Genomic DNA, 17,234 nt, shown 5'->3' with positions numbered 1-17,234 from the left:
GTGCTCATAATTATTTCAGCTCATTCTACCGCGGAATCCAGGCCATTTTCCGCAAGGGAAACTTATGATCTAACAAATAGATAAATTAGCAAGGCGCAAACGTCCAACGCGCAAGCCATAAGTCATCGAGCATATTGAGGAGGCTCAGGAACAACTCTGTATTGTTTCTGTTTTTTCCTTTGTTGTGTGTGCCTATTATCCCCTAGGAGTGAAGCCTCAGCTGATAGCATGAAGCGGGAATGCAATTTATGTGTTGTTATATAGGTCCATAACGAGAAATTGAGGTGTAACTGCAGAAATGAGTCTTCCACCTGAAATAGCAGCAGTAGTACTTCTGCCTCTTAACCTTAACTGAATAATCACCTACATTTTTTTTTTTGCTTTCTATTCCCCCGACAGCCGTTTTCGTATCTTTTAATGTCGCACTTTTATTTTAATTCAGTCACTCGTTACGCGGCACTCACCTTCTCAAGTTTCACTGTTGCCTTCCAAGTTTAAGCGCCATACGTGGCTCCAGTAAGACTCACCTACTCAGCATTCCTAATGCATAATGTACCGATTTAATTTGACTTAATCTTTCTCATTAATGTCCGTTTAAGCTGCAACGGTTACTTGACAGCACGAAACACACCACTTACACCACCCTGGTGAAGCCAAAAAATGACACAGTATGCGTTCTCTGCTTAAACACAAACAACTTGCGTTTAATTCCCTCCCGAAAGCACAGGTCAAGCGCTTTTCCGAGAACGAAGTTAGTTTTCCATCACCATGGTAAGCACCTCACTGTAGCGTGCAGGTGCTGGCAAGTTAAGCATGAAGCCAGCCAAACTTCTGCCCGTGTCGGCTACAGTATAAAAAGGGCGGATTCTGCGCTCTGTTGCTCAAGGTTTCAGGGTTCCCCAAACACATGCTGGTGGCCAAGGTGGTTGTGTCATGTGATGCGGTGGGACAAGGACTGCGCCGGAAAAAAAAACGAAATGAAGACCGAGTACGCAGGGCGGGAGGAGTACGCCAGGCCTGAGAGAAGGTTGCGAACTGTTGGACACAAGTAGAGAACTAGCCATGGTGTATAGTGTCTTTTCAGTGACAATGGCGTTTCGATGCTCAACACGAAATCGTAGATTTGGTATACTGCCTCAGCGGCCGCACTCCCCCGGCGGCCGATTGTTACACACTCGTGTACTCCGATTTCGTTAACATTGTGAAATCCCAGGTACTCAAATAATCTAGACAACCCACCACAACGTTATCTCTCGTGCCCGAAATGCAGCCACGGTATGTAAGACTACATCAGTTCGATCACACAATAACAAAGAAAAAAAAAACTTCTGAACTGTGCGAACGAGACTAGAACGGAGCAAGATATTTGAAATGCACGCGAAGAACGCTGGCTGGTCCTATGCACTAAGTTTTGTGTGTGCTTTTCTTGTTAGCGCCATTTGCATATTCCCCAAAGTCAGTGACCAACTTGTCCCACTTTCAGAAGTGATTTTTGCCAAAAACAACATAAGTTCAGCACCAATAAGTTCCGCACCTGGTTTAAACATAATAGACCAACGTAGAAACAAAAGGAAAAACGTCATTCTATGGGATTGCGCACATGTACGAGATAAAAATGTGGCCTTCTCAGAACAGCTTGGGCTGCGTTGGAAAGCCGCGCTGGTCAGCTCAGATCTGCAAGACCAACTAGACCCGGCCGCGAGACCGGGTCTTTCTATACCGCCCCCGGCGCGGCCTAAGTCCAGGCCTGAATCCGCTGGTCTCAATAAAGTTATTTCACACACACACGCATATCTGAAACAATGACCCCATGCTAAAAATGGTTGGCCATTCCTAGAAAATTATTTTTTTTCAGACAAGGTGTGTTATTGCCAAAAAAAATTATGCGTGGCTCTGCCATCGCAAACACCAGAAACCAGCGGAGCTAGGGAAAGCCTAGTAAAGTAGTGGTAAACCGCACACTTAGTCTTACTTTTGCTGGGCTTCCCCCATTTCCGCTGCCCTCTGGTGTTTGCAATAGCAGAGCCACGCATAATTTTTTTCCACTGCGAGAAAGAGGACCGCCAAAGCGAGCGCCCATTAGCACCCTTAGTCCCAAGTCGTTGCATGTTGCGAAAGTTCCTGAGCGCCCGTAACCCAGGATCTTCCAGTATCCTCTGTTTCCTGGAGCTCAGGATTTCTTCGCGATGTTCTCCGTAGTATTATCCCTTCTTTCGCTCCCACTTACCCCTCCCCGTTGGCGCTGAGCCGTGCTCCCTCAAGGGCTGCAGAAGATAGCGCCAACCTTTCCCTTTCCCTCAAGAACCACTTATCATCCGTAGTATCGCGATGAATTCAACCGGCCACGTTCACGAGCCTCCGGATCTTCATTTCTTCGCCTACGCGAACTCCCGGTTTCCCTCAATCTAAACTCGGGATGTTCTCTTCTGCGACGCTTGGTTTCAGCTTCCCTAGCTCTCGCTTCAGTCTTTCGGAAGCCACGATCGAGTGTCCAGTTCTCTGGTCGAAACCTGCCGAGCCGCCGCCAGAGGCATCCGGCCGCAGTCACAGACACCAGGCGCGTTCGGCGCGAACGCGGAGAAAAGCGGTCGGCGTCCGGCAGCAGCTCTACGCGTCCCACTACCACCTGCCTCACTCCTCCTCTCCACATCGCATCCGCTATGCTGCGCGTGGCTATTTTTATACTCTGCTTTCACTCTTTCTCAGCTCTCTCTCCCCCAGCTCGGCGAAGCTGCGGACGACGAAATGATCATTATAGCGAAGTTCTAACAGCTCCGCTGTAAAAGTAACTTCTGAATTCTGCCTTCTTGTGACGCGCAATCGTGCTTGCCGAGAGAGTTTGTGAGGCGAATATGTAGCCGTCGTTCTCGACAACAGCACATGTACGCACAAACTGCGGTATTAGCAGGTGACCGGCCGGACCAAAAAAAAAAAAAAAGAAAGGTAGAACCACGCTGAATAAACATAAACACCACATAACTGCATAAATTGCGATGCATAAAAGACAAAGGCGACCACATTTTGCACGCCTGCTTTCAGCACAGCACTGCTGTGCTACGATAATTATGTTTGTTCCCAGAAAGGGCGTAAGCGTCGAAACGATGGTTTCTATAGTCAGGGTGGGAAACGCAAGAAGCGAAGCGCCAGGTGCACCATTGAAGTTATGACGTCCTGCTTGAGGCCACAGGGGAATTAAAATACAAAAGGCGAGGAGAGATAACAGAAAAGTACCATTTGTTTACGCCTTTGTTTTTGATGAAAACAGCAGCCTGCCGGCTGACCCACCGGTGGCAAGTCTCCAAAAATGCGATAGTTTTTGCCGTGTTACTGGCAAGCCGTACACAGCAATTACTTAGCCTCGAGGGCACCGATTAAGAGTGCAAGGCATTTTTCTTACGTGACGTGATCACAACTTTTTAGCTCTCGCTTTGTGCACTTGAACACGCAAGAACTCTTTTGTTTTCAAATGTTCACTGCATAAATGTTTTGACGCTATCGCAAAACGCCGCTATTCGGCTGTCCTTGTTTTTGCAGCGAGAAGTGACGAAAGAAAGAAATCTCCGCAGGTCATCACGCGGACGAATGCCAAGTGTTTCGGGAGGTAGCCTGCTAACTCATGTCTGCACCTTTCTTTCGTTTCAACATTGGTCGTGCATTGCGTCCAGGTTGTTATTGCGGCCAGTGGGATCTTGCTTTCTCTATGGTGGCGTTTACAAATTTTACTGAGAGAAAGGGTCGGTTGGGGCAGGGGGTGGGGACAAAGAAGCACAACGTCAACTACAACGGTGATGGTGGCGACAACGAAATGCATGTGTCACTCCAGGCGCTGCCTCACATTCAAAAACTTCCAAATTCTCTCCCCGCAGACAGTTCGTACTAGAAAGAGCAGTTGCTTCTCGCTTTAAGAGATGGTTGACGCGGCGTGACTCCTTCACGCTTCATATCACCCAAGTCCTCGCCGCTACTTTCACGCTATTGTGGTGGCACCACTATTAATACTGACTCCACCTCAATGGCATTTGCCGTGTTCCTTGTATAACCGACAAGTGCGTTCTCGTTTTACTTTTATCGCATCGCCGTTTATCGGGTCTTCTCGATTGGTACATTTTTTTAACTACCGTACTGCTTGAATTACCTAGTAATGCTGGTGTAAGTTGCATTACAATCTTTCACGGTACATCTATGTTACCAGAAGGCCCCGCGGCAAGAAGTATTCACTCGAACGGTATAGCCACCATGCAGGTCTTACAACAACAGAAACAGTCGTCTGTAAGACTTTCTACCAACGAGAACACGTTGGGCACTCTCTATAACTATTGATATTTAGTCTACTACACCATTTTCTTGAAAATACTGGGCCAGTAGTGTGTGCTCTTTGTCTCGTTATTGCGTGGTGACGCCCAGTGTGCGCATCCTTGCCAGAAAAAAACCGGCTGCAGGAAGGCGGTGGTGGTATTTCAGGCGGTGTTAGCCCATATTAGCAGTCTGCACCGCCAGCTCTTCCGTGTGAAAGTGTCTTTCAGGAATAGAGTCATGTTACATCGTGCCCAGCGAACTAATGTTGCATTTACGAGCAGGAAGCTGCGAGACCTTTCCCGCTGCCCGCCACCTTTATAAAAAAAACACAAACGAATGCTGGAAATATTTTGTTTTGAAGTTCACAAGTTGGATCTAATTCAATCCCTAAAGCACTCACAGAAGCAGAAGAAAACGCATTAATATGGAAAGTTGTTTGGCTCACTTTCAGAACAGCACGAAACAGCGGTATACGTGCATATATCTACCTCTCTAGCGTCATTTTTTGTGCGTCCCGCTCTTTCAAGCTGTTCTGAAGTTAAACTGACAAAAATAATGCCGCACGTCACTTGCTTTGTTGCAGTCTAAAGATCAGAGAAGGAGCGCGCCATATTTTGAACACCCAAGCTTTGAACGCCCATATTTTGAGCAAGCTGTTTCTCTCAGCATTGTATAAGCCAATATATACTCTCTGCAATTTGACCCCCACTCAGGGCTCATGCGGCAGGGTACTACTACGAAACGATTGAAAGTGGCAGATTTCTTTGCGTAGACAGCTGGTGAAGGATCAATATTTTCTCGCTTCAAGGCTCAACATTGCTACATTTGTGAACTAATTAAATTTCTATTTAGTCACCACTGATACTAGGATACTAGGATACCAGACAGGCAGTCTGTGTTTCATGTCATCGCCCTATTTGCTGTTCTCAGTATGCCTTTTAATGTCACGACTGTCATTCAAGACCAGAAGGCGGCTCTCGTATAATCACAGAGATGAGAGTGGACCGGTTGAAAAGGCATATGACAATTTTTGCCCAAAAGCCTTAAGTGATTCTGACGACTGTCGTCAAAAATTAGAGGCAGCTTCACACTAAGTGGTGCGAAAACTGGGCAAACAGCGAAGCTGGTGGCCCTTTCCTATAGCTTTAACTTTGCTTTCCTTTGCTTAACATGGTTTCGCTTGGCTGGTTCTTAGCCAAACTTAGCCGACCCCGAGGATCGGGAGAATACTTGATGATTTGTCAGAGGAAAGGGTCCTGGGACACTGGCCGAGACCGTCCTCAGCACAGAAGGCTTTGGAAGCGTTGTTGCGCTCCTTGCGGAGAACTGGTCTCGGAGACAGACTTTAAGCAGTGCCGTATTCTCAGTTTTTTTTTTCTTCTTCTTCTCAGTTCTTTTTTTACATCTCCGTTATATTATCTTTTATTCCCCTTGCACCCTTTCCCCAGCACAGGATAGCCAGCCGGTCTGAGAAGTGGCTAACCTCCATGTCTTTCCGTCTATTCCTCCTTCCTTCCTTCCTTCCTACTCGGGGTCGGCCAACACCACCTAGTGTTGGGCCGCCGCGCAGTCTTCTAAAGGCCACTTTATAGTCCGACGTAGCGATGACGCGCGAGCGCGCTCGGCACGGGGACGCCACGCCAGCGAAAGCGCAGCACTCTATAGTCCAGTGCGAGGCGTGGACGACGTATCCGGCGTTCGTCGGCATGCATGCCCCGGCTGCAGCCGGCGTCGAGATGCGACATGCTGCATTTCGCGCCGGCCCGCCGGCCTCGTCACCCAGAATCGACCGCATCCGCATCTCGTCGAGCGGGATGGGCTGATGGATACTGGTGGCGGCACGTGCAGCGAGTTCGCAGTTTCGTATAAATGAGCATGCGTATAGGCGGCGCGGCGCGCACTTTGGACTATATAGAGGGGTCGGTTAACGTGTCTTCCATAATCACGGCTATCCACCAGCCCATCTTTCTCGACGACACGCGGAGGCGGTCCATTTTGGGTGACGAGGCCGGCGCGAAATGCAGCATGTCGCATCTCGACACCTGCTGCTGCAGCCGGGGCACACCGACGAACGCCGGATACGTCGCCCGCGCCTCGCGCTGTGGCGAGGGTAAGCTGGGAGAGGGTGGTAACCTCGCCGAGCGATGACGTCACATGCGTCGCCTAGCAACGCCTCGCACCAGCTGTACGAGGCGTCAATAGGCAACGCGCGGTGACGCTCACGCTCCACGCCTAACCAAAAAATTTGTCGCAGTTTCACCCGAAAGGCGAAGCCCCAATTGCGATAGCAAATTAGTAGACAGCTATACGGAGTAAGGATAGTAGTTCTATCAGCTGTATAAACTTGGACATGCACCAGCACCAGCAACGCGCAGAACTGTTGTCGACGCCGTCGGCGTTTTGCCCGCGTTCGCACCGAACGCGCGCGGCATTTTTATATAAATACGTATTTGGTGCCGCAGCTAAACGTTGCCTCTCCTCCCTCCCTCCCGTCCCCCCACAGCCTTTCGCACGACGGAAAAAGTTGCGTTTGCTCTCTATATATGGAAAGGAGGAAAGAGACGCTTAATTCTTCAGCCCTTCAGGGAGCACTGCACAGAACGCGCGTTTGCCCTCCGACGTGCGTTCGCTCCCCGTGAAAGCGCGCTTCCCTCGCGACCTTTCACTCGCACATACAGCGTCCGGAGCGCGGCGACGATTTCATCGCCGTTGACGTCATACGGAACCTCACGGCGACGGCGACGGCGACGACGACGGCGACGCCGACGGCAGAAATCTGCTTTGGAGTGTCCATATAATTGCTACCGCAATAAAACTTAAACAGCTCCGCTGTTAAAAATTGCTTACGCGCAGATTTGGGTTTGTGAGTATGACAGCGTTCTGACCGTGACACATGCTCAGATTGCGGAGCGCGCTATGAATAGCTGACCCCTCTGCAATTGTCAAATAAACAAGCAGTCCACCTGGCTAGAACATCAAGAAAGACTATAATAAATGTGTTGGCACAAGCACGTGAACCTAGGCTGACCTATTTGTCTTTAGATGGCTCTAGATGATTCTGGTGAGGTGCAACCAAGTGATCCAGCGCCGAAGGCCAATCATATAACGAAATGATGCTCTTGTAGCGGATTAGAGCAGTGGAGAGGTCATAACATTATAGAAATACCCGAGCGGATCAAATGCATGACTCTTACATGACTGTCATAGTGTTTGCAGTTTTTCCGTGTAACACGATACCTATGGCAATGCAATCGAAGAAGTGAGCTACTGATTTACCCAGACCTGCGTATCGATGCCGTCGATAAAAATCGGTGCGCCAAGACTACCAGAAATATAATCATTACGAAGCGTTTTCTTAAGTGAAACTTGCTCGTACACTTGCTGACGAGGTCATATCCCCATCGTCAGATGCGTGCCGAAACAATATAAACGGTTTAGTTTGAGCCATTCTCTTCTGCGATTTTTCTGCAATGAAGAGGAAACAATAGATCACTTTTGTCGTGAAATCAATTTGGAAGAGAACATTTGAAATTTCCTTTTACGAAATTGATTTTGATCTAACAATTTCTGTTATCCTTTCATTTGGATCTTCCACTCCCGGGTACAGTTCCAGAGATGCTTGCGCAGCCGTCCAGGAAGTATTCTTGATTCCAAGCGATGCCCAGTTGAATCTGCTTCAATAATCAATATTAATTTTCTTGTATATGTCGCAATAAATTTATCAATTATCACAAATTTGCTAGTGAAATTTAATTTCTATGTACATTTAGCTTTATCCAGACGAGTCTTGGCCAATCTACCTATAGTCGGTGTAAGCCACGGCTTCAGAGGACAACAACAACAGCAGCAACAACAACCTAAACGCACACAGAATACTGTCAGTATGCGCCATAGAAGAAAAAGAAGCTTGTTTGCCAATTCCTCATTGTAGGTGCCTGATGATGATGATACGTTCAACAACAGCGCAAACCCACCGTGGAGGATAGGCCATAAACCAGCTTGTATTAAGGTAAAAGTTGTAAACGAAGATATGAAAGAAACCGACCATAAATTAAATAAAATTGTTTATGTAATAGAGCTGTCAGCTAGATTCACCGTTCCTATTTGTTCTTTCCTTAATTCATCGTTTTAGATTATTCGTAATTTTACTTTACTTTTTTCCACACCGTAGAATATTTAGCTCTTAGTTGAAAATTACACATTGTTAATTCCCTTCGTCCTTGTTCGCTTCACCTAAATACCCGATTTATGGCCCATCCCCCTCTGTGGGTATGCGTCATGAGCACTCAGGATAGCAACTACAGCATGGGCCAGTGCCTTGGGTGATTATCTTCATCGCCATCGCCATCAGAAGCGCGTACGCCCCGTTCCTTAGCACGCGCAGTCAACGCACGCTCTCGCTCACCGGTTCAGATCAAAGCCTAACGTTGTCTTATCGTCTCCGGATTCAGGCGATTGTTATCCTCCCTTCCAAACGAACAGATATTGGTGATGCCTCGTTCCCCACCGGACGTCGCCATGAGCGCACGGGTGACTACCAGAGAAAAATGGTCCAGCCACATGGAGTTCCTGTGCTCCTGCATCGGGAACTCGGTGGGTCTGGGCAACCTGTGGCGGTTCCCTTACGTGGCGTACAAGAACGGTGGCGCGGCGTTCCTTGTGCCTTACGTCGTCATCAACATGCTCGTCGGGAGGCCCATCTACTACCTCGAGCTCTTGCTCGGACAGTTCAGCAGCTCGGGTCCGCTGGGCGCTTTCCGGCTGTCGCCCATGTTCCAGGCGAGCTATTCTGGCGATTGTAATAACCGCGGCATAATTGTCGACAAACGCATGGGCCTGATAGATCGCTTATAGGTGATATCTTTTCTTCTTAAACCGTTTTCAATGCAACTCCCCTTCTCTTGCACTTAAACCGTCTGTAGCTTAGCCGACTACAGAGGACACCTGCAAAAAAGTGTTTTTCTAGGCTGTTTGCTGCTCATCAAATAGACTGATCTCCTCATACCCTCAGCGTGCGCGCATGAGGAGGTCTAGTGCTGTAGTGCATGTGCACTAGTCAGGACAAATACTGATATTACCCACAGTGCTCTATGCTTTATAGAATGTAAAATAACTAGCAAGCTGTCACTTCCATTGCCACCTTACGCTAAATAGAGCATTTTTTGCACTAAGGAGTGCACCCGCCTGGAAGACGCACTCTCGAAATGTAGGCGTGCATACAGAATTTGCCTTTTATTGTGTAGCCATAAACGAAACATAGCTTTCCAGTAATTCACGCGTTTTTTATTTGTTCTTTTTTTTTCTTTTTTAGCGCTAAGCGACCGCAGGACAGTGCTTTGTGGAAATTTGGTTAGCAGAGTGGATCGACAACTAAACGACTGCATTTACCAAGTAAATCTCGCTAGATGATGCGATATAGCCCAATTAGCACATTTAAGAACACAGTCATTGCGAGACACACTCAAACACACACGCACACATAACACACACAACTGCACGCACGCGTAGACGCACGCACATGCACACTAACACGCCAGTCCGCGCGAAAGAACGCGTATGTGCAGCTCGACACAGGCCATTTCTTGCACCGTACAACGCCGCTGCAGCCGGCCGCGCATTCCCTGCTGTATGGTGACAGAGCCTGTCTAAACGCCAGATGGCGCCACTTTAGCAAAATGGCGGCACTCAAGTTGAAACCTTCATTGCGTATTTCATCTTTGCAGGGCAACGCGTTCGGTATGATGTGGGGCGCCTTCATCACCACCATCTACTACCAGGTGGTGCTGACTTACGCCTTCCTCTACCTGTACCACTCGTTCAAACAACCTCTGCCCTGGACCGACTGCTTCGAGTGGTGGGGCACGGCTCTAGACGGGTGTTTCAGGAGGACCAGGGAAGACGGCACTGGCCAGCGCCTGTGCGAAAACATCAGGCGCAGTCTTGTCAGCGCCGGCCTCAATGACACTAGCGCCGACCACCTGGTGGCCGTGTCTTACATGAACCGCACGGTCTTGGTGTCTCAGAACGAGTACGCGGCCCGCTTTGCAGGCTGCCTCAATGCGAACGCATCGTCGACCGAGGCGTTCTACAACAGCTACGTGCTGAACGTGAGCCCCAGCATCGAAGAGACCGGAGACATCCAACAACCGCTGCTCATCTGCTATGGCCTCTGCTGGACCCTGATCTTTCTCGCCATCTTCAAAGGCATTCAGGTGCGCGCTCGCTAGGCATGAAAAAAATTGATTTGAAGAAAGACAAGGCGACTTTAACATCTCTTCTTGCTAATGATGAAAACTCTTATGAGGTGCCAATTGACCAGGAAGTATTTATATATTATCTTCAGGTATTTATTAAATACTGCTAAAGTTTGGCGGTTCTGTCAATACTTACTTAAAGCTTACCGGCCAAAAGGAAACCTGTGAAATATATATTGGAGTTAACTAGCACGACTACCAACAAATAAAAAAAAACGCAAATCCGACGCAGTGTTGCAATCTAAATGACGAGGTAGCAACAGTAGCAGATGGCACGAGGACAGCCTCGTCGCCTATGGGTGTTAGGTGTCTGCGTCCCGCAGGAAGGCGATGTACGATGCTTGTCGAGGATCGAATGTTGATAAGTGTATGCACGGAGAATTGCTGCCTGTATCTAATACATTCAAGGCTTCAAATTCCTTGTTGTCACAGAGGTACATTCATTGTGGAGGAACGTCCTATATAGGCAACATAAGCGACAGATACTCAGTGACCCAAGTTGTCTGGTATAGACTGGAAGCAAGTTGTTTATTCGGGCACATACCTAGTGGTCTATTCAGCCACGTATACCAAGTGTCTTGCCGAGTGTCTACTCGGCAATACAGGCAGTCAGCGCCTACCCAGTGGCCCAAGCTGTGTATATATATCAACAAATGTAATCAGCGTGGAAACGCCGACCAACTCCAAACCCTGAAGAAGGGTCAAAGAAGCCAATGCTTTAAAATAGAGTATCAATAGGCCAGGCCCATAGCCAGGGATCTTTCTTTTTTTGGGGGGGTGGGGGTGGGGGGTGGGGGCGAGGGGTAGGAGGGGGTCTATTTGCTGAAAGCTACAACTATTTGCGCAGAGTACTTAATTTCCAACAATTATTTTCGGTAAACAGCGGCGTAAATAAATTCTTTTATTTTTTTCTTGTTCTACAGTCGATTTGTCTCATCATATATATGTGATAAATATATGAAGATCCTTTATTCAGCACTAAAACTTAAAAACGAAGAATAAATAAATGTTTTATTGTGGTTTATAAGTAGCACAAAGCACTGTTTGGCAAGCCGCACACGATATGCGGCTGTATACATTTTCTTTTTTTTTTTTAATTTAAGGTTTCTTTTCCGTGCGAAAAAACAACTTTTATGCAAGGACTTCCAAGTGGGTCTCCTGATTCGTTTTCGCAGAAGATATCTCTCACTGACCAACGTACACATTGCCATGAAGGTGTTAAAAAGGCCAGTAAAGAACCCACGATTTCAAAATTTTTGACAAGCGGACAATTATTAACTACAGCGGGCGAGGCCCGGCGAGACCCTGTGAGCGAGGACCCGCTGGCCTTGCGCGCCCACTTGTTCAGGGTATACACAGAAGAGCATACGCAAACGCACACACACTCAAAGCTTCAGCGAGAGTCTGGCGTGGGGCCATCGACAATGTTCTCGCCACGTCATTCGAGTCCTTCTCCGCACTGGTTGCTTCAGTTCGGAAGTCCACTTCGTGAACTAGAACACAAGTATCCGTGCCTTCTTCGTAAACTGTGCTATTACGTTGCTCACGTCAACGAACTCTCAGTAGAGCGACATCAGGGCCAACGCATTTAATTGTTCCTCAACAGAGCTGTTGCGAATATACGTTTTGAGGCGCCTCAGCGTCGAAAAGCTTATCTGTCACTGTGGTGAATGGAAGTATATCTTAAAGGGGAGTGTTGAGGTTCGGTACGAAAAGGGGAAGATATACTCAGTGTTGCACGTAGTGAGCCTGTTAACATGTTTCTTAGTGCAGCGGACTGGCAAGATCCGTGCTGGAACTCTCTCCGCACATATGACGGAGTTAGCACAAAAAAAAAAAAAAAAAAAAAAGCGGGCGGCAATAAAGTCAGAGCTATATGCGACTACATCAACACGAGCTCGTTTCCTGTTAAAATATCATGCGGGCATTTTTGTTAAGGTTCGCATTTTTAGTTGCCGCTATGTTATTTATATGTAACGAAAGATCACAGCTGGTTGATTTTTTTATTGTTTTTTCGTTGTATATACTTGGCATCCTTCGAGGTAAAGCTAACATCAATTAATACGTAACTTCGCCGCCATGTGCCATATTTCTTTAAGGAGAAAGAAGCACGCATCGATGTAACTTAGGTCCCATGGATCAGGAGACCAAAGGGCATAAGTTTTTGCCAACTGATATTTCCGCAAAACGCTCAGGTATCCGGCAAGGTAGCCCTACTCACGGCCACCGCGCCCTACTTCATGCTGAGCGTGATGCTGCTGCGGGGCATCACCCTCCCTGGCGCCAGCATCGGGCTCCGGTACCTGCTTTTCCCGCGCTGGGGGGCGCTGTTCGACGGCCGGGTGTGGGCCGCAGCCACCGAGCAGGTCTTCTACTCCCTCAGCATCGGCACAGGCGGCCTGGTCCTGTACGGCAGCTTCCAGGAGTTCCGCGCCGATATGCAGGGGAGCGTGCGCATCATCTGCATCATGGACTTCCTGACGAGCGCCTTCGCGTCGCTCGTCATCTTCTCCGTGCTTGGAAATCTGGCGCACACGCTGGACGTGCCCATCGAAGAGGTGGTCAGCGCTGGACCGGGCCTGGCCTTTGTCACCTACCCGGAGGCCTTGTCCCTGCTCACGTTTCCCAATGTGTGGGCAGTGCTTTTTTTCATCATGCTCTTCATGCTGGGCATCGACTCGCAGATGGCCAACTGCGAGTTCGTCATCAAGTCCGTCCAGGTAGGCGCTCCCGGGTATAGTGACGAACCGACCTCGATGCGAAGCACTATCTTGCCCTCACCGATTCTAGGACAAAGCCGCCTCAATTGGAAGGTTAAAATATGACATCATGGATCGCTGATAATCGTTATCGATGTATATAGCGACTAACCAACTTATTAGACTCATGGTGGAAGTCAAGCGGAGAAATATTTAAGGTTCGCCTGTCTGTACAGATGTTGTTGCATATCGCTCTGTGTGTTGTTATTTACCCTTTGTTGTAACGCACTTTTTACTGTCCACTAATACTAGATCAGACAGGCTTTCGCACAGGCACTCAGCGATATCTGCCCATTATGCTAGTCACGTCGACAGAGGGAGAAAAGAAGAAAAACATCCCAAGCTATCAGTTGTCTCAATTTACTCTTTATTATACGCTAACTTATCAAACGGAACTCATTTGACGAAAGACAGAAAGGTCAGCCTGAACTATCACGCTTCAGCCTGCTACCCTGCACCGGGGAAGATTTGCCTACACGACAAAAGTTGGCAGTTTTCTCTCTGCGGGAAATGATCAGCACGCACATGTTATACATCTCACAAGCTGCCGTTGTGGACTTGTCTGCTAGAAACTCGACGCAATGAGTAAATAAGCAATCAAACATAAGGAACGCACTTACTCTGCACTAGTCTCATACCATGGCATACGCCATCCGCGAGCACTTTCACCAATTTGCAACATAGAAACACCTTCCTATCGATTTGCCATCCAGGATCTCTTTCCACCGCTCGAAGGGCGCCGCGAAGTCACCACCTTTCTTTACTGCGTCGCCTGCTTCCTGATCGGCCTGCCGCTGACCACCCGCGCGGGACTCTACATCCTCACCATCCTGGACAACTATCTGGGCGCGCTGATCGTTCTCTTCACCTGCCTCGGCGAGACGCTCATCGTCGCCTGGGTGTACGGCATGGACCGCTTCTGTTTCGACGTCGCCTTCATGACGGGCAGGTGTCCGAGCTACTACTTCTTTGCCGCCATAAAGTACGTGTCACCCGTGGTGTTGGGCACCTTTCTCGTCTACACACTGGCCACGCTGCCCAGAAGCACCGTGGGGGACTACTTGCTTCCCATCTGGGCGGACGGCTACGGCTGGCTCCTGGCCATTGTCGGTATGGTGGCAGTGGTCGTGATCGCCGTGGCCAGGGTCGTCCAATGCCACGGCGACTGGTGGAGGGCCCTGTCTCCCGACGCCGACTGGGGCCCTTACGAAATCAAGTACCGGGCCCGCTACTTTGACCAGCTGGAGCAGTCTGGGATCGGCGCCTGCTACTTCCCGGTCGCCGACGGCGCTCGCTACTTTGGCGGCGCTGTCCGATCTCCAGCCGGACGAAATATAGCGATAAACTGATGCATACAATAGAACGGCGAACGAATTATGGCGACTCAGCGTTGTAAATTCTTGCGTAAAAATCGCTTTATCGATTATAACACAACTATGTTAAGTGTTAATATATCACACTGGTAGCGACGTTTACCTCTTTACTGCATGCGACCAGTATACCTCCACACTGTTTGCCCGTAAGAGTTTTATAACACTGGTCACTAAACGCAACAAAAGCGCTCATTTCGTTTATTAGACGCATATTGACCTCCTGTCGTCCCAGCTGAACACACGTGCTCTGTGACACAGCAGTACTTAGCGATGGTGATGAAGATTGTCGTGATCATAAGCGAACAGTGATAAGCACGTCAGATAATGCCCCGTGAAGACGCTGGTTAAATACTTCGACGCACCGAGAAATGCGACGATCACCGCCATGAGTGCAGTACAAATACGTTCACGACGCGATGTGGCATTAACACAGGCTTGATACCTTTTAGGAGTCAACACTGTCAAACTAGAGCAACCTTTGAAATGAGACGCAAGGCACGAATTGCGTAATACGTCCTAGTTTATTAACTTAACGCGGCGTCAGGTTCTTTCTGAACACGCGGAAGAACGAAACTCTCTCCGTGTCATATTAATAGGCAACACGTTTATTAAGTTAACGGCAGCATCTGGTTCATTTCGGGCACGCGAAAGATTAAACCCTAGCCCGTGCCATATTAATACTCAATTTGCTTCAGAGCTTGACCGTATCTTTGTCAGCCGCGATCTTTCTAAGCTCCCTCTTCAGCACTTTCCCTATTTCGTTCCGTGGCAGGCTGTCCGTGAAGACCACGCCTCCATACAAGTGCATGTGGCTTGGCGTTTTTGCTGAAAACGCAAGTAAAAAAAAAAAAAAAGAACGAGAGTAAGTAAAGCTGTACAGTGGCATTGCTTCATTTCACTTGATTATCAACTCAGCAAAGAACATGGCACATTAAGCGATATACAACAGCAATCGAGTTTCATCAGCGTGAGAGGCGAAACAAACAAAATTCCAAACGAAGCCCTATCACGAGCCGTTGCAGCCAGCTCGAATACATAAAATGCGACTGTATGAAATTACATACTACACAAAAACGACAATGTTAGACTTGCATATCACTCAAGCGCCACTGAAAGTGGAGTATCAAAAGTATTACTGCAGGAAGCGAATCAAAGGCGACGAAGAGTTCGGGTGTTTAGAATTTTAGGATATACCTATTCATTCCCACCGTTCGCGTGTAAGAAAAAAATCTTCCGTCTTGCTTTTTGTACCCGCCGTGGTTGCTCAGTGGCTATGGTGTTGGGCTGCTAAGCACGAGGTCGTGGGATCGAATCCCGGCCACGGCGGCCGCATTTCGATGGGGGCGAAATGCGAAAACACCCGTGTTCTTAGATTTAGGTGCACGTTAAAGAACCCCAGGTGGTCCAAATTTCCGGAGTCCCCCACTACGGCGTGCCTCAATCAGATCGTGGTTTTGGCACGTAAAACCCCATTATCTATCTATCCGTCTTACTTTCACTCACCAACAGCTGTATAAGAAACGTTCAGCTCCAAAAATTCCTTTCGAGTCGGTACCGCGTCATCTGATTTCGGGTTTACCACGGTTAACATGGTCTATACCGTACTATGATTGATATCAGCCCATTGAATGAGTGAAGGAGTGTCTGAAATATTTAAGAGGAATGAAGGAGACCATGTAGTCAAGGAGGCCCACATCATGGAGCCTCCGCATCATGGAAAGAAAAGCTGCGTATTAATAAAGATAGTTAATACTGCAATTCAAAGCTATTCCTGAGTCGGGACCGTCATCTTAGCGATATATGCTTGAAACGAAGCATATAGTGGCTAATCATTTTATTCTGACTGTGTTAACCATATATTGTTAAGAGAGAAGTGTCTTTGGACCGTTCATGTAAGACGTTGATAATTGGTGGTGATTTATAGCAGCCAAATTGAATCCGAGGGAAAGGAAATTCAGTGGAAGACTGAGTAGGATTTATATGCAGTGATGCTGATTAGGAAATTCATCTGATGCCGGACGAAATAACTGCAGAACTCTAAGACAAACCTTTGTCTTTAGCTACGCTTAAGTAAATTGGCCAAATTCGTGTTGGTGTTTTTTTTTTAACACGAAAGTGTTTTATGCCGGGGTCCACGAAGACTTCACTTACGTATTTCCGTCACGGAAATACGTCATAGAACATAATACAAAGAAAGAAACCAGAAGAAAAAGTTCCACAAACATGCAAAATTTGAAAATCGAACCCACGACCTCTCGGTCCGTGACGATAGATCGCCGAGCGTTTAACCCATTGCGCCACAAACGCATTTGCAGAGAGCTACACAGACGCGCCTTATATATCTAACACTCCTCCGTGTACCCGCGCTCTTGCTCGGGGCGGTGCCGCCGCCTACGAGCAGAAAAGAGAAGTACTGCATTATGACACTAACGCGCACCGACAGTGAACGCTTCGGTGGTCTGAGCACTACGACTATAGTGCCTAGAATATACTTACTAGTGTGCCGACCGCGGGCTTTCCGGTGGCACGAGAATGATGCCTTCCCCGCGGCC

The 17,234-nt window shown here is 48.1% G+C and overlaps 2 protein-coding genes across 3 annotated transcripts in view; one reads left to right on the top strand and one right to left on the bottom strand.

Moving 5' to 3' along the window:
* Window positions 1-8,787: 8,787 nt before the first annotated feature.
* LOC119457016 (sodium-dependent proline transporter-like) lies at window positions 8,788-14,658 on the top strand. The gene is made up of 4 exons (XM_037718838.2): window positions 8,788-9,075; window positions 10,020-10,508; window positions 12,746-13,270; window positions 14,023-14,658. Exons 1-4 carry the CDS (start codon window positions 8,788-8,790, stop codon window positions 14,656-14,658), a joined length of 1,938 nt encoding a protein of 645 aa, XP_037574766.2.
* A 526-nt stretch (window positions 14,659-15,184) lies between these two features.
* LOC125939667 (uncharacterized) overlaps window positions 15,185-17,234 on the bottom strand; it is a 25,855-nt gene continuing 23,805 nt past the window's right edge. For both annotated transcript variants that reach the window (XM_049669759.1, XM_049669760.1), the window contains exon 10: window positions 15,185-15,507. In XM_049669759.1, the coding sequence (XP_049525716.1) occupies window positions 15,374-15,507 (134 nt within the window). In that variant the 3' untranslated portion in view covers window positions 15,185-15,373. The remainder of the gene's footprint in view (window positions 15,508-17,234) is intronic.

The sequence above is a fragment of the Dermacentor silvarum genome, chromosome 6 (assembly GCF_013339745.2).
Source record: "Dermacentor silvarum isolate Dsil-2018 chromosome 6, BIME_Dsil_1.4, whole genome shotgun sequence".
In the NCBI taxonomy this organism is placed as follows: domain Eukaryota; kingdom Metazoa; phylum Arthropoda; class Arachnida; order Ixodida; family Ixodidae; genus Dermacentor; species Dermacentor silvarum.
Note: the sequence above shows the minus strand (reverse complement) of the source record. Positions and strands in the feature narration are given on the sequence as shown.

Bases quoted from the DNA above. Each gene is read 5' to 3' on its own strand.
- LOC119457016 (XM_037718838.2), top strand. From the start codon at position 8,788: ATGCCTCGTTCCCCACCGGACGTCGCCATGAGCGCACGGGTGACTACC. The intron at 9,076-10,019 runs GCGAGCTATTCT...TCATCTTTGCAG, and splicing joins GGCTGTCGCCCATGTTCCAG to GGCAACGCGTTCGGTATGAT. The intron at 10,509-12,745 runs GTGCGCGCTCGC...CAAAACGCTCAG, and splicing joins CCATCTTCAAAGGCATTCAG to GTATCCGGCAAGGTAGCCCT.